The sequence below is a fragment of the Taurulus bubalis genome (assembly GCF_910589615.1).
Source record: "Taurulus bubalis genome assembly, chromosome: 20".
Taxonomy (NCBI): Eukaryota; Metazoa; Chordata; class Actinopteri; order Perciformes; family Cottidae; genus Taurulus; species Taurulus bubalis.
Window position 1 is genome coordinate 3,729,714 of NC_136608.1, and position 18,038 is coordinate 3,747,751.

The following is an 18,038-nucleotide window of genomic DNA, read 5'->3' on the forward strand; positions in this document are numbered from 1 at the left end:
AGTGACGATAATGAGTCGTATCTGCACACGGGACGCTTGGATGCTCGCTGATTCGTCTTTTACTCCCACTGAGCTGAACTCCCGGGTGACATCATGAAGTTTGTTTTCTCATGAGTTCCTATTCGCTGTAAGAAGCTTCAACATAACAGTTATGTTGAATAATGTTGGCACTATCGAAGGGCAGGAATCAATGTGTTTTGCTCCAGTGTTTCCTGCACTCTGAAGTTTGCTGAGAAGAAAATGACGCAGCTGCATTACTGGAAAGATGCAGAAACTATTTTACTATCACGACAAATCGGTTGGCGCGATTATCTCCTGCCTACGCTGCCCGGTGCAACCACATCCTGGGAGCGCTTTGCTCAAGGGCACCCAAACAAGTTTCTGGAGAAGATCACTTCCCCTCGCTGTCAGCCGGATGCGTTTACACCGGTTGCATCAACGGGACGCCCCAGCGGGATAAGAAGCTCCTCCATTTGCCCGACACCACGCTCACATGTGGGCCTCCGTTTTTTCCTTTTCTTCCTCCTCTCCCCACACACCAGACGCCAACATGTGTCGGTGTGTGGATCCGTTTGATTTTCCCACGCACACTCTCAGACGCTCGCATGTCGGGGTAGACATGTGCCGAGCAGCGCTTTTTGTTCGCGAGGCCTCATTACGCCGCTCTTAATTCGACAGAGAGCCGGCACGTTGTGGGACGTAGGAGTTTTTTCAAAGTGCAACCGCCTGGCAAAAAATGCACAGGACGATATGTTAATTGACAATATTTGCACGATAACGGGCCATTTTCGTCAAGAGGACTTCCCAATTAGGTCTCAGTCGGTTTTGAACGTGACGAAAAAGCTTTGGGAGGCCCCGCTGAAGAATGCGGCATCTGCTCCGCAGGCAGCATGTGTGTGTTTGAAGGCTGCTTTAAGAGCTGATAAAGACAAAAAAAAAAGGAGTGAACTCATAAACGGTAAATCTCTCTAGTGAGAGACAGACCTCTGTCTGCAGGCGGGCATCGTGGACGACGCTTCCAACGGCTTTTAGACGCAACAGCTCCGTTAGTTTCTAGTCGGCCTTAACTCTGCGAGCGGAGCGATGACTGAAGGCGTTGATGACGGCCGGGGCATTAATGTCCCGCAGGGTTTCTGGCGATGTTTAACTGCTCGTTTGGTGGGCGCGCTCTGGCTTTGCGGCATCCTGTAACAGCTTCTCGGGAAACCGACGTCGTTTATTTTTCCTACGCGGGCTGGCATCAGACGGATCCACGCGAGCCATTAAAAGCAATTTGGAAAAGGGCATTTTGATGAGGCGCACTTCGCCCCAATCTTGAAGCACTTACAGCAAAGGGAGCACGTTTTTTTTCTGAGAGTTGACAGGAGAGCACGTGTAGGGGAAGGAGACTTGCCACTAAGCCTGGAAGAATGAAGTTTCTGTGATAATCAGTTTCAATTATGTGAAGTTGCCTTCACGGAGCCGCACCACTAAATCTAAATGTCACATTCCAGCGGACACAGGCAGCGGAGAGGAGGAAAGTTTGTGTCATGGCTGGGAGACGCTTCAACCTGTCCTCCACAGTCTCCTCTGGAACCACTGATGAGTTCACACCACTACCGTCATACTGAGAGAAAAGCATCCTGTACAGCACGCAGGTACTCAATCCTCGAAGTACACAGATACTTCTGGTGGTTGAATTGACAAAAGAAACGTCATTTTTCATCCAGTTCTTTTATGAGGAAATGCATCTGAAAGCTTTACAAACAATGTTTTTGTCATATTGCATTTCTATTTCAACAATGAACCCTCATTTGACTACATACTTGGTTAAAGGATCGTGCCAGCAAGTTGTTGCTGCTTTAGTTAGATGTTTGCTTTCTTTCTTTATTCATTAGCAAACAACAATCTCTCTGCATTTTAACTTCATCACTCAGTGACAAAAGTATCTTTAACAAATGCTAATTCAGGCGTGAAGTACACACTTAATACAATTACTCTCAAGAATGGGTTCATTGATTGGAAACCAAGAAGGAAACACCAAAATGTGGATAAGATCACCATGGTTTGGTTCACTATGATGTGAAGCATGTGCGTTTTATATTTTAATTTTTTGGCTTGCACTTGAGTAAGTGACTCATGCAATTGGCCATTTGTGGTTCAACCAGCAGTCAACAAGAACCAAACACTGTATACAGGCTTTAATTAGTTTTTGCACTTTATCTTTTACGCCTTTTCTTCTTTTCTTTCTTCCTCACTTGAAAAACAAGTGAGGACTTTTAAAGCTGTTCTTTGTGTTCCCAAAAAGTGCACTTACAACGTCTCTTTGGTATAAACTGTTGTTACATCTCTACACGACGGTACTTTAGTGCTTTGAGAGTCTCGTTCCACTCCCGGTAAGAAGGGAGATGAGACGGCGCTACATCTGCATGTCTGCAGCTTAACGTCCTCACGTCCTGGGCCTCTCCAAACATATCAAGTGACTGATGCATGAGGGATGGATTTGGAAAGTGTTATTCCTTAGATGCAACTGTCAACTACAAATGGGCCAACACCTTAATTACCGCTTCCTACGGGGGACAGAAAACAACCTCCGTCAAGACGGGACTGGAAAACCAGGCGTTAGCGCTTTACAGCGCACGAGAAAGGCTCGATAATTGAGGGGTTTTGGTCCAGAATGCTACATATCCAGTGGAAAAATACACGCCACCTTAAATCCCCAAGTCAGTATTTCAAAAACACAGATGACTCGAGCTTCGCAAACAAAGCCATTTCGTGAGTAAGGGTTGCAGCGGCGGCTCGGTTGACTTCCAGTGTTTCTTTCCACTGAGTTTTACTGTCGACGCGGTGGTTACTTTCTGCATGCTGTCAGCGTGGATTAACTCATTTGAAATCTCTGAATCCCCAGTGGGGTCGGAGGAGGCTGCGTCTAGAGAAGCAAAGCTTTTGTAGCATCTCTTGTCTTTTGCTTCAGGCAGAAATCAAACTCCAGTGATGAGTCAGGGGGATACAAGTAAATAAAAATCCCTCACGTAGAAACCACTGTGTCATCGTTTTAAGCCAGCAAATAAAAATCGATACCATCTTAAACTAACAAAAAAAAACGAGTTTGGCCTGAGAAGCCCCTGTGTCCACGTTCGCTTTTTCTTCTTCCACTCTTCTTCTTGCACCTGGCGGGGCGGTGACAGGATAAATTCACCCTTTTTTGCCTATTAATTCCTCTTGGCACCGGACGCCTAATGAGGCAGAGCTCATCACTCACGCTGAGGCGACATGTAACTGGGACGCCTCTTGCAGCCGGAGTATACTTTATTAATCATTGTGGCTGAGCGGAGCTGCTCTGAAAGCCAAACATTTACACGAAGACAAGTCCCTCTGCTCACTGTGAGAGTTATTTGTGTGTTTTCCCCGAGCTGTTCCCACTGAGTAGCGCAGCTTTGACCCCCTTTAGACGGAGCAGGCTTTCAGAACTCCGATGGAAACCCTTTAGTAGACGCTCAGAGCAACTGATTTAGGATGAAGAGCCAGACAGTCAACACAGGACTCTCACTCAGGAGACCGTTGTTCACATCCTGTGTGAAGCCAAGTCAACGTTGACTTTACCTTAAATTGATTGCTGTCAAACCACACTCTTTTCCTAAAACTAACCAAGTAGCTTTGTTGCATAAGTAACCCTTCATTGGAAGTTTATTATAAAAACAGACTGTATGCATTGCACATCGTCCCTGAGACCAAAGGTGACTCTTGAGGGATGCTTAGGGCGTTGGCCAAGCCAAGTCAACGTTGACTTTGTCTTCGTTTTATTGTGATTTTTCTTGCCGATTTTTCTGATTCTTTAGGTCATTATCTTTACAAAGAGGGGTCTTACAACTCTGCAGGTTGTTGTTTAGGCCTTGAACCATGGAGTTGGAACAACTCGGGGGCGGCTCAACAAGGCATTTTTGGGGAATCTTGATAACATTATGCTCAGATTATGCTGGATGTTCATAGTTATGATCAAAATATGGTATAAAAGTGAGTTATTTACTATTAGAACTCATAGGGGGTTCATACGACTACTTGAAGAATGGGTACAGGGAACCCCGGAGTGCCTGATCCCCCACGTATCCAAGAAGTTAAAACAGACAGTTTTTTTGCACATCGTCCCGGAGACCAAATGTGACTCTTGAGGGATGCTCAGAGCGTTGGCCACTGACCAGATGAGTTGTGAGTGAGAACTTGTTGTTCTTTTCCCACAAAGAGCCAAGACCTGAAGGACACAACCCTGTCACAATCTGAAGCCTTCATTTTACCAAACAAACCTCTTCCCCCATCTCCCGTCACCTCTCCGTCAACTCTCTTCCCCAACACTCCATTGATTCCTCTTTCACCCTGCCCCGTCGCTCTGAATGCATCCAAAGCAGACAGCGGCTGACAGGCGACGACTCACAACGGATTAGATGGGACAGAGCTTCACGGCGGCTGATGGGCAGCGGGGCGGCAGGGTTAAAAGATCCCGTCTCATAATCCGGGGATCATCGCTCATCACGTCAAAACCCAAAGTAAAGAAGCATTTTCTCATCTGGCACCGATGGGGAACGGTTCCATGCAGTATTGATCACAGCGGAAGCCCCCATAATTCCTTGCCCTGACTGAAATATTCCACGGCTCAAAGCTGAGGATCTGTCTTTCCGTAAAAACTATGGAAAAAATGTTAATTGCTCATCTTTAGAAACCTCTAGTAAACCTCTCGCTGAACCTCCTGAACCCAGCTGTGTCTGTCCTGCTCGATGTTTGCTTTCACAGCAGCCTAAATGTTATGAAACGGAACGCCATAAAACCTTCTACAACGTGAGAAAAGCAAGCGAAGATGATTCAATTCAAGTAGCCGAGGCTCGGGAGACAAAACAAGCCCCTCGTCGATTTTTAACACATCGTGCCTCATTTTCGCGTAAATGCAACAATCATTTTCTTTAAGGATTTTTGTTGGCTGTGACGATAATAGCGCAGTCAGCATATAAACACACATGATGTATAATCAACGGGCTCTGCATGGCAACACAGGCCTATATCTGCGGATGTGTCAAGGACATATGGGGGTTCAATTCCAAATGTTTACAGCATCAAATAACTTGGAGGGCCTCCATGTGGCTTTGCCCATCTGCTGCACAGACAGTGTTGGGAGGGAGTCCACATGTGTGTGTTGGCCGTGTGAACGAGTGGCAGAGAGAGAGAGAAACAGTCAAACAAAGATGTCTCACGGTTGACAAAGACCAACATGTCGCCTCATCAATCTCCGGGGTTAATCCTTTCACTGCACAAGTCAGATCTCGTGATCGCTTCTGTTGATGGTGCCGTTTCAATGCCTGCCAATATGTCACATCACAACATGTCCCACCGGCAGGGATGCAAACTTGCGACAGTTGCAGCACTTTTTCAATAAAAGGCTTAAATAGATCCGTGCAGGCAGAGGACCAACTATTATTGACCCAGAGCAGCGTCTGGCAGTGTGTCTGAGGTGAACTGTTGCATTGCTTAAACTACTGGGAGATATTTTGTTGAATTTCCTTTAGCAAAAGGCCTGAGTGAATTCTCCTCTGGTAAACAGTTACGCAGTGTATATGTTGTAGGCTTTTAATGTAAAGAATGGAAAAGGACTGGATGTGGACCGTGTCAAGGTTTTAAGGAGTAATAAAGTTTGCCGTCTTGGTTCGGACTATGAACTATGTTTTCAAAATGGCCGTTGCGCACAACGTTATTGGTCGATGACTTTTCTTCGCGGTTCTCTGTGAAAGTATTCCTGTGTAGGACTACAGTTAGTGATGCACTTGCATAATGTTAAATATAAGGTCAAAGTCAATGTCAAATGTAAATGTGAAATCGGAGTGTCCCTTTATTGATAAATGTCAAACAACCGGGAGACAAGCTAGAAAAGCTCTTCTCCAGTGATGGATTTTTAAGACATAACAACATAAAACAAACAGATGAAAGAAGACGTAGAGGCGTTATTATTAATCTCTGCACCAGAGCCCATTAAAGTGAGTATGCAGAGGAGGATAAATCAGCGGCAGATGTTTTTCAGAGGACCACAGCGGGCGGGTTGGGACTCCGCTGTGTCACGTACACACTGTTACAGTCTGCGTAGGTAGACTCCGCCAACGGGATGGATAGCAGTTCTGTTGACAGGCGACAAATTCGGCTGTCAGCTCTCGTCTGAGACTGCTTCTCCCAAAAGGGTCAGCGGGGTTAAGCTGCTGACTCTCAGGGGGTCTTTGTGCGTAACCTGCTGACGGCGATGACGTCCACGGCCCTGCTGCTTCCTTTTGGGTCTCAACCTCTCTGCGCTACTGTATCTTATGGCATCTGTTCACAGCACGTAGAGTTTAAAGTGCAAAGAGCTATGATGCAACGTGACTTTTATTTGTTCGGTTGGAGGATGAGGGGATCTTCTAACGCGACTGGAACAAGGGGTCATACGTTAACTGCTGTGAGCCAGTGATACCAGGGATGGAGGCTAATACGGGGGCTAACAAGCGCTTCAATGTTGATGGTCAAAGTACCGTAAAAGTCGTGTTACAAGCCGCTACTACCTTCGGTCAGTGTCCCCGTTAGTTCCCTGCTGTAGCCAGCTGGCGCTCCTGCTAGCGCTCCGCTAGTTCCCCGCTAACGTTCTGCTAACCTCCGATAGCGCTCCACAAGCTCTCTGCTACTCCCTGACAACCACCGAAAGTAGCGGCACCAGCCCCGGCTCGACACCCGACTTGGGCAGAGGGGACGCGGGCAGTAGCAGCAGCAGCGGGGAGCTAGCTAGCTAGCGCTGCTGCTAGCTAGCGCTGCTCCTAGCTTGCTACAGCGGGGACACTGACCGGAGGTAGGAGCGGCTTGGTACGTGTCGAGTTTAACGCAGACTTCCTTAAATGTGACACTTCAATAAATGAAGAGACATCAGCAAGAATAGAAATACGCCTCGATAATTATTCCTCTAAATGGAAAACTCAACTTCTTTGTTCTCTCACAGTCTCCTATAGTTCACACACCACAAAAGACATTTAAATAGAAAACAATTCAATCAAATTGATGTTGTTGATAACGCTCGTTTGCGTCCCTTTCAGTTAGCACACAGTAAAAGCAAAGTCTCCCTGAGACGTTCTCCTTCTCAAGAGAGGCCTGAATAAACTTGGCGGGCCACCGTGTCACCGTTAGTGGCCTCGGGCCACCGGGCCACCATGAGCACTGAAAAGTGTAATGGTAAGCAGTGTATAGTGCAGTATCTTCTGTATCTATCTATCTGTAGTGAAGCTCTCAAGAGTTCGATGCATCACTCCAATTCTTCTGTGGTATTTATTGAGACTACAGATGTAAAATGAGGTCGTCAACATCTGCCAACACTGGAGCCCATTGGAGGCTACACTGTGTGTGAGGAGACATTACTTTAATGGCCTGATGTTGTCAACAGTGATGGATGGGTTTTGATGAAAAATGAGTGCGGGGAAAAGCTTTTTGCAGCTAACAGATAAAACGAATGAAACGTAATAGGCCCGTTTAGTATTATTGGCTGCTTGGATCATAACGTACCTGACTGAACCTGCTGCTGTGTCAATAAAAGTCAGCAAACTTAAGCAGGGTTGATGTGCAGATAGATTTGTGTGTTTGTCACATTACTATTTCGTCTCATCTTCATCATTTGCTGCAACAGTCTTGTGGCCACTGAGCACTTTCACTTGTCCGACGTCGTCTCCCCGTCTCTCTGTGTCTCCTACCTTCTGTTTAAACCGGCTGTAGCTTCTCACCGCCTGTGTGCGACCGATGCAACAGTGAGGACAGATTGAGCACCAGCTTTCCCCAGATGTTGACTGTCAGACGCTGCAACGGTCAATCAGAAGTGATACATCGCCTCTTCCTCTGAGCAGCAGGGACAGCAATGCGGAAACCTTTGAGCGGCCCTCTAGTAAGTCAGGGCAAGTCTCTCAAAACGCAGTGCAGCCCACGTTCACAGACAACGAAGCTCCAGGGCGAATTACATTTGCTTTTGACGTATCATCAATAAGTTTCAACTGAGTCGGAAGTCGGCAAAGGAAGAAGGATAAAAACACAGAGCCGTGAACCAGGAGACTGCTGTTCATGTCCAGTGTGATTCCATCCTCATTTAAAGCCAAACCACAATGTTTTTTTCTAAACCTGCAAACGTAATTGAGAGGTAAGAGGTAAGGTTCCTTTGTCCCCTTTGTCCCTAGTATAAGATAAGATAAGATAAGATAATCCTTTATTAGTCCGGCAGTGGGGAAATTACAGCAGCATTGCTGTGAATACAAGATAAAAATCAAGTAACATAAATAAACAGTAATAGAAAACAATAAAAAACAGTAAAGAAGAATATTGAATATACAGACTGAATAAAAAAAGTATGTAAAAGTACTTAAATGTATTGCACGTGTTGGATATTGCACAAGGTGAATTGTTAAAGTGTTCAGAAGTATAACGCTAGGGCGGTAAACTGTTTGACAGTTCCTCAAAAGAGTCAACAAATGTCTTTTTTGTTAAAAAGAAAATCCAATCAAAAGTCATGCACTTTGAGCTTTTTGACACAAATCGCAGTGGCTGTTGTTTTTTTGCGACGAGCCTCCCTCGGTTTGGGAGTGACGCTCAGCGCTCAGCCGTGTCGAGGTTTGAGCTTTACTGAGGAAGCACAGCACCAGCCAAGGCGGCCTAGCTCTGGATGAGCTGCCAAACAAAAAGGGTAACAGTAAAACAAGGAGAAAGAGAACACAGCTCTCCTCACAGGCAGGACGCAGGGGATTTGTAAAAAAGACCGATTTATACTTTATTAGGTGTGAATGAGTAAAGGTTCAGAATAGTAAAGAGAGACTGCAGCTGGTGCTTCACGGTCCAACGAGATCAAAGGTTACCAGTCCTCCACCGCGCCCGCTTTAACCAGCCAGCTCATCGCTCCCTTAACAGAACATCTGCCGATGCCATTCAGTTATAATGAGTGATTAAAAGCTTCCAATTGAGCTACAAGCGAGCCTGGAACAAGCCCCTGGGTGCTGCGTCCGTGCTGCTAAACCGGCTGCCGTTCGAGAGCGGCGGCCTTTGCTTTGGCTTTTGAGGAGCAAAGAAAAAGATGGACCCCAAAAGAAGCTTCACGAGAGTCGGGGAGAGCGATGCTCACGCGGTGTGAGAGCAGTTTTAGCGCAACAGCTGCTGAGGCACTCGGGCAGCCATACATTACAAAACCGAATCGCAATCCAAGTACTTGGTCCTGCCTCTAGACATCCTAATTCGGGGCATCACACATTCATCATGCGCCGCCTTTCAACGCCCGTTGCACTATTACGAAACACGCTGACACTGGATATCTTGCTCTTTGATTGCGCACTGCGCTGAAAGCAAGACAAACGTGCGTCAGTCCAAACAAGATACATGGATGCACTGGCAACGATCTCCTTTTCAATATGTGGATAACACATGAAGATGGATCACCACCAACTGTTCCTGTTGAAACTATGCATCTCATGATTTATACTGTTCTCACAGCGCAATATATTAAGGACCAGCATCTCTCAACCAGCTCTCTTTAACATCTGGCAGATACAATGAGGGGAGTGCATGCTTGCATGTAGTTTTGAGCGCTTTGAAAGGTCAGAAAACTATTATACTATATATAAACATTGAATAAAAAAGTTCGGAAATTTGTGTTTGGTAGATTATTACCAAGATGATCAACAAGTGTTCAATTGGGTTGAGGTCAGGAGTGCTGGAGGCCATTCCAGTCTCTCTACTCCCCGCTCTGTGGGGGCGAACGCTGACATCTTGGGAGGATGGACTTCGGTCCCAGACTGGGGAGCCATGGGATTGCCACTGGGTGCAGAATCTCATCTCGATATCTCTCTGCATTGAGATTGCTCCAATGAAGCACCTTTGGGGAACCGGAAGCTCAAAACAAGAGTCAATAGCAACAGCAGAATAAGCTGTTTGGCATTGGCAGAAAAGATTTGGCAAATTGTCCATGGGCGCAACCCACATACTCAGCTGTGCTGCTCATCCCACAAATGCACGTTCCTTACAAATGGGGCACCGTTTGAAAGAGAAACAAACAGGCTTTCCAACGCTATACAATTGATTGCCAAGAAGCATTGTTACATTAGAGAAATAATCTACCAAACACAAATGTCCGAACTCTTTGTTCGATGTAAGTTACCCTTTAAAATGTGTGCCTTTTTTTAATTCATTGTAACCGTTATGAATCCAAGGCGTCTACAGTTGGAGTTGTGTTCATGTCCAACGGACGGATGTAAGTCCAATATTCCCTTTCTTTTCAGCTGAGTTTTGGGCCTCCACTAGCTCCAGAGATGTATCGGCCCACTGCTCCACTGTGTCCATCATCAGCTAATCACTAACCTGGCCTGGGCAGAAGGTCTAGAGTTCTTCATGGTAATGAATGTTTTGGACAAAACAATGGCTTTCCATCTGCCAAGGGATTTGAACTTAAAACCTTCAGGTCGCTCTTCCATCACGGCATCCAGCCTGTGAGCAAGAAGAGAGAGCGAACGATATGGCTCCAGCAGTCCAAACGGGCCATCTGCCTGGGCTCAGTGTCGGCCACTCGCTGCCAGTCGCCGGGCACGCACAATGACATCAGGGATGTTCCAGGAGCCCAGAGTTCCCATCATCCGTTTGTCTGCGTGTCTCCAGACCGACCGGCTCCAATTACGGGTGAGTAGCCTGACAGCCGAGGCTGGTGTGCTCAAAATCAACGACCTGAGGAACGAGTGTCACGCAGATGCCAGTCGGTTTGGCCTTGCAGGAACCCGGGCCAGGGGCTCAAATTAGGAACACAGGATCAATTAGCTGCTGAGATTAATGGCGCGCTGTGCTGATGATGAAGCATCCGTCCAGTGAGGATGATACCGCTGACTGCCTCGTGCCATTTGTCCTCTTGTCTGGCTGGTGTGCAGGCTGCCAACAGATGGAGCCCAGATGAGACTCGTGGGCTTTTATAGTCTCCAAGAAACCCAAGACTCAATTAGACCTCAAAGGCAGCACACAGTCCAAACCTGCCTCCACTGCCAAAATACTGAACGGTGGTACTTTTCCAGAATGAGTAGAAATTACTAATCATATTGCTGCTTCCAATAAGTTTGTTGAATTAAGTTTAGTTGAAAGATTTATAGTCACTGACGATGTGGTTGGCAATGTTTGTCTGTCCGTTCATCACCACTTTGGACTAAAATATCTCGGCAACTGTTAGATTGATTGCAGAGAAATGTTGTGCAAGCAAACGCAAGTGACTTTGTTGATCCCTTAACTCTTCACCGAGCACCATCATCAAGTCTAATTCGTCATTTATTAATCAAAAAAACACCTAAAAGCTTTGAAGCACAGGATCTTCTCTTTAGTTTGAAGTAGACGGATATTCTCCCACAGAAAACGTTTTACTTCTGACAGCACTACAATATATTTAAAATGTATTCAGAAATGATCTGAATTCAGACTTATTAAAAACACAAAACAAATCACAACATAACATAAACTCATTTATCTTGAAATATGTGGTGCACTCAAATTTGACAAATTCCATTGCAGTTTCACACAAACGCTGCCTCGCCGTAAATCAACAGCCAAAGAAATGAAATAGTAAAATCAGACTGGATTGGAAGAGAGCCAAGGCTGCATATAGTCGACCCAAGTGTGATCCATGACACACTTTCAAATCCAATACCACAAATGAGAAACGTTTAAACGTTGAGTCGTGTGATGCAATCGCTCTGCGCTGTTCTGCTGACACATGTTTGCATCTCTGCATCTTTGCATTCGTGTACGATTTTGACAGTGTTGGTTTTTCCCTGACATCTTCTGCTGAGGACGCTAGAAACACACACACACACACACACACACACACACACACACGCACACACACACAGAAAGAGAAACTGCACAGTCATCCGTATTGCAGGGAAGCGCTCTCCGGTCTGCTAATGATGTCTGTCCATAATGAGGAGGATTAGTGTTGCGAGGCTTTAATATTTTCTGCTGAGTCGGCCTCTTCTGGGTCCCTTGCATACCGCTCTCCTGTATGAGGAATTTCTGAGGAATTAAGAATATCAAAAGTCCTTCACTTCACTCAACAACCTGGGTGCACATATAATAACTCCATTGGTTGTCTGCACGATTAGGGGAACATACAGAGACCGTGAGGTTTTACACTTCTTGTGCACTTCTTGGCTGAAAATAACTGTGTTGATGTCTTCCAGTGAAAATAACTGTGTTGATGTCTTCAAGTCCGGCTTTCATCAGCACCACAGTACTGAAACTGCTCTTGTTAAGGTTTTCAACGACATCCACTTAAACACAGACAGTGGCAGAACCTCAGTCTTAGTATTACTGGATCTCAGTGCTGCATTCGACACGGTTGATCATGACATACTACTAGACAGACTGAAAGTCTGGGTAGGACTCTGGCGCAGCACTTAACTAGTTTGAATCCTACTTGAAGGACCGACAATACTTTATGTCGGTAGCAAATTACACATCAGAGCTGACTAGGATGACATGTGGTGTTCCCCAAGGTTCAATACTGGGGCCTCTTCTGTTCAACATCTACATGCTTCCACTGGCTCAGATTATGAAAAACAACAATGTGTGTTATCATAATTATGCAGATGACACACAACTCTACATAACTATATCACCAGGGGACTATAGTCCCATACAAGGGCTGGCTAAATGCATTGAAGAAATCAATAACTGGATGTGCCAGAAGTAATTGTTTTTGGTCCCAAGGACGAACGATTGAAAGTCAGCGCTCAGCTTCAATCAGTAATGTTAAAAACCTCAAACCAAGCCAGAAATCTAGGTGTAGTTATGGATTCAGACCTCAACCTGAACAGCCATATAAACCAATTACACAATCAGCCGACTATCACCCGAAGAATATATCAAGGGTTAGAGGACGTATGTCTCAACAGAAGAAGGAGAAACTTGTCCATGCATTTATCTTCAGTAGACTTGACTACTGTAACGGTGTGTTCACAGGCCTCTGTAAAAAGTCAATCAGAAAGCGCTGCAGCTCGAGTCCTCACTAAGACCAGGACAGTGGATCACATCACTCCAGTTCTGAGATCTTTGCACTGGCTCCCTCGTCAAAGAAAGAACAAAGAATTGCCTTAAAATCCTGCTGCTGGTTTATAAAGCACTGAATGGTTTAGGGCCTGAGTATGTTTGTGATCTGCTGCTACCTTATGAACCATCCCGGACACTCAGGTTGTCTGGGACGGGTCTACTTCCTGTTCCAAGAGTCAGAACTAAACATGGAGAAGCAGCGTTCAGCTTTTCTGCTCCACATATCTGGAACAAAGTCCCTGAAAGCTGCAGGTCAACTTTTATTTTTTATTTTGCTTTTTCAACTTTTATTTTTTATTTTGCTTTTTGACTGTTTTAATGTTTTCTTAACTGTTTTTAAATCTGCATTATGTTTTGATGCTTTTAATGGTTTTATGTGAAGCACTTTGAATCGCCTTGTTGTTGAAATGTGCTCTACAAATAAACTTGCCTTGCACTGGGAGAGAGACGTTGCAGAGTGAGACCTTCAGAAGGCTTCACACAAATGTAAGATCCTTCATCCAAGGAAAGCGTTTATAGTTTTACATCACACACACTTAGCTGACAAATGTATCCAAATCCCTTTCGTTGCAAGTGGACAAGTCATCTAGAAAAGGTGAGAGCCCGTGTGAGATGATAGGAGAGGACATTAAAGGGCAAGTTCATCTGTGTTCTTTTGGGTTTTCTTCAAATGAAATAGCCCACTGTCGATCGCAAAAAGCAAAAGCAGCAACGTAGGTTCCGTAAGTAAGCGGATCCATAAGGTTATGAGTAGTGTGAATGCTAGCGCTGGTTCAGTCAACCTCAGCTGTGCTTAGTTGGAAATAACTGAAAGTTCCAATTGGTTTATGTGTGTGTGTGCGTATGCCTTATAAGTATTCTGTGAGATAAAATTAAGTTTTTCGTGAATGGAGTCTGGTGACGTTATTTGACATTGCAGAACATGGGATTTGCTAATCCACTGGTGCATTGTTCAGTTGCTAGAAAACATTTGAAGAAGGGCGTGAGGAAATGTTGGCTCTTTAAATTTAAATGAATGGATTTGAATACATAAAAGGTACACTACACGCCTGGGAAGCTACTGAATAATAAAAACAAAACATTATGGACCTAAACTTCGGTCTCCAAAGCTGCCTCAGGTCTCTTTTCTACCCACTGAATCACATCCATGTTCTAATCCACATGTTCTGCACGCACTCATACCGACTATCACACAGCTAAAAACAAGACATGCTCAATCCAATGGAAGAACCAGAACCAGACTCAAGTCTCCGCTGAGTTCAAAGCCACGCCGCTCAATCCTCATTATCATCCCGGACTCGCTCAGCAGGTTTCAGACGATTCCTTCCAGGAACAAATATGCGGTCTACGGCTCGTCCCAGCTATCACTTACACAAATAAATCCAAGTTAAACTATTGCCCGGGACACACCGGACACAAGCTGTTCGCAATTTCGTCCAGTCTGACAGCTGGGATCGTCTCCAAAGTGTGGAGTATCATGTGCATTAGAGCCCTAGATGTGTCTACATGAAATCCAAAAGGGAAATACGCATTCTCTTGCTTCTGGAAGCGGCCAGAGTAGAGGGTCTGACGTGTTGTTGTGGAGTCGCTGCACGTTTGCTCAAAGCTCGAGAGAAACATTAAGGAAGGAAACCTGTCTGCATTTTTCAAAGCAGTAAAGAGCAGGGATTCTGGGAGAGGATCAACGGGCAGTTAGTTAAAGGCTGGAAGTCTTTTTTTTTTGCGTTAAATCTAGTCCAAGGAAGGTTATGAGACGGCATTTTAAAAAGCTGGGCCGTTCAACCAAGTGACCACAGTTTGACCTTTTAGTATTAACACCACACGCTATAAATAAACTGAAGCAGACAGGAGATCACAGGTCAGACTCTTTTACATATTGTTCCTGAAGAGAGCACATTAGATCACTATTATGGCTATTAATGGTCCACTAATGGCTTTAGCCCTCCGCAGTCAGAGGTGATATGTTTGGCCTCACAGTCATAAGGATCATCCTGTATGAAGGCTAAGCTCCAATAAACAGCAAACATGGAGATCACTATCACTCACCGTACTCCACTACAGGACTGGAGCATTTAGAAACCGAATAACTTTGGAAGGAAGAGTGGATGAATTGTCCGCTGGAGTCCGATGCCTGAGAGAAGCCATAAAAGACCTTTCTTGGTGATTAGTCTTACTGATCGTCCACGCAGCGGCCAAGTTAACCCCCCGTTGGATTAGCACTGCAGGAAACGCGAGGACTTCAGCTGACTCGTGGATCCCTCTCATCGTGGACACGTGGGTTTGCAGAAGAAGAGCACATTATGTTAGCAGATTATCCCTAAAAGCTTGCAGATGCCGGTGCCGCGCTGGCTTCCTGCTCCTCGGCCTCCAGCAGCTGCTCCCGTTGGCCTCGGTCCACTCACCGGGCCGGCAGCGACCCGCCGCTCGGACGGACCGGCTTGTGCCTGCGGGGTCACCGGTTCGAGTCCCGAGTGGGCGGAAGAAGAACTAAATCAGACTCGTCCGCCACCGACAGCTGCAACTGTGATGGAGTTTCAGCTGCAGGTGCTACAGTAGGTGGCCCTATATTCATGGATCGAGTTGTCAATATGTGGCCAAAAGTGTCTAAAAAATGAATTATTCTCAAGACGGGGTGGGGGAGCTGTCTGTAAAATAGTCTTCAGATTGATAACGGCGTCCAAGCCGTGGGATAAACAAGTCAAACTAATTAGTTTAGCACTTGGAGAGCAACACGTTCACGTGTCACCACCTCAGCCTCACTCGGGGTTTAGCTCCCTCGGTCCGGCCAAGGAGAGGAAACGCTACATTATTGCTTCATAATTCTGGCCTCGTTCCTGTTCACACTGACTTTCTGTTTTCATAACAACCGGAGAGTACGGTCACATTCACATGGACTGAAAGGGAAGGCAGCGATTGACCCGCATCATCGGTGCCACGTGGACTCATTCTTTTCTTAATAATGACCAAAAAGCAGATTCGAGTAACAATCACTTTATATTTAATGAGGAAAAAAGCACCACACTTTTGTTTTGACTCCCTTTCCACTTCTGGTAACCCAAGAGATCGTCTATCTATACGATCCCTTCCATGACGGTTCACGATTCTTTCCACGCAGTGCGTTCTGCTCACCATCTATCTGGATGTTATGTGTGTGTGTGTGTGTGTGTGTGTCAGATGTTTCCTCCCCCCTTTTTGCGCCCACGCCGTAAGCAACCGTGCTTCCTCAAAACTTCAGTTTCCCAAGCAGCCTGGGCCCTCAGTGGTCAGAGCAGGTGGTGGATCAGTGGGCTTAGTACGTCACTGAGACAAAGAGCAAGACACACACACGCACACACACACACACACACACACACACACGCCCTTAGCGACCTGTGCCTGTGCGTCAGTCCGGACCAGATTCACTTCATGTGACAACAAGTAAATAAATAAATGCTCGGGAGTTTATACCAGAGCTGGTTTTGACACATTCTGCTCACGGGCTGACGGCACGGAGTCACCAGCTCTCACATTACATGACCTTGACATGCTCTTCCTGCTCCTTTAATGTTATTTATCTGACCTCCATTGCAGCCGCAGGAAGAACTCTGATGGACGCATGAAACCAGTAGCGAGGCCCTCGTGGAAAGAATCCTCAGGTTCTCCCCGATGCACTCACACATTAGGACAACGTGGTGCAGAGAGCGCTGCACAGGAAGCTGTCCATATACAAAACACAGCTTTAAAGACAGGGGCACGAGGGCCCGCAGCCCGCCGCAGCAGCTAAGCAGCCTTAGTCACGTTTAATGGAAGGAGGGCCGATGCCAGGGCCAAACCGACGCTGCATAAACACAGTCAACTCTCGTTAAAGTGAGGGGCAATCATCTCCCAGTGACGACAATCAGCGGTGGAGCAGCCCGTCATCTCGTTAAAAAGCGAGAGGGGTGGGACGCCGCCAGCGTCGCTCGGCCAGATTACACCGATTATTAGTCGGTCGAGCGTGTCGGGGGTTTTGAAAACGTTCTCAGGTTAAGTGGCCGCGTGGTTACTACAGTCATCGCCATCTTTCTGAACCGTAAAGACGATGATGGTTTGTGACCGGCGTGGTTTACGAGTGGCTGCTTGGAATCATGGAGGAAATGAAGACGCAGAGCAACAAGTGGCGAGTTGAGGCTGAAGCCATTTTAACCACGACGCTGCTCGAGACGGAGCTGATTTTAACTACTTTATGGGATGAGGTATCTTTGCCTTGAGGGTCTCAATCTAGGGGCCGGGGCCCTCCAAAGGGCCGCAGGATGACTCTAAAGTCCGTCACCTTTTAAAATGTTTTTTATTATATCAAATCATTTCCATTGGAGAAGTTTCAGGGACAAAAGTCTCCTTGGTGGAACTGCTAACAACTCTTACATCTAAAATATGACAAGGAGACGCTGCTTTCTGTGGGAGCCACGAGCCAAAAAGGTCGGGGGCCACCGCTTTAACAATGCATCGTGTTTTAGAAGCTCTTCTTGTGTGTTCTGTTATCTGAAGCCGAGCAGTCGCAACAGCTGTGAAGCTAGTGTAGCGGCGCGAAAAGCACAATATATCCCACTGAAGTGTAGCAGACGTATGAAGTAGCTTCAGATATTCCCCCTTAAGATGATTCTCAGTGCGTTAAAGATGGATCGAGTTAAATATCAAAGTTGTAACACTCACCATTTGCGACTGGCTCCTGGGGCTGCCGTTGATATCCTCCACCTTCTCATTCGCTGCGTGACAGAGGGAACGAAGAAACGAGATGTTCACCGAACTTCAACATCACGTCCAGTGACTTTAGAGTTCAGGTGCATAAATCCAGTAGGAAACCTCTGCTGAGGTTAGCATAGGAGTGTGTGTGTGTGTGTGTGTGTGTGTGTGTGTGTGTTGAGGTGCGGAGCGATGCAGGAAAAGGGTCTGGGAGGCAACGCTGCCTAATTCGTCAGCTGCCGCCAGAGAATTACTGACAG

At 46.1% G+C, this 18,038-nt stretch overlaps 1 protein-coding gene across 1 annotated transcript in view; it reads right to left on the bottom strand.

The window, feature by feature from the left end:
• nav3 (neuron navigator 3) overlaps positions 1-18,038 on the bottom strand; it is a gene marked incomplete at its 5' end in the record, with an annotated part of 156,519 nt that overhangs the window by 94,517 nt on the left and 43,964 nt on the right. The window contains one exon of the mRNA XM_079235753.1: positions 17,749-17,801. Within this exon, the coding sequence (XP_079091879.1) occupies positions 17,749-17,801 (53 nt within the window). The remainder of the gene's footprint in view (positions 1-17,748; positions 17,802-18,038) is intronic.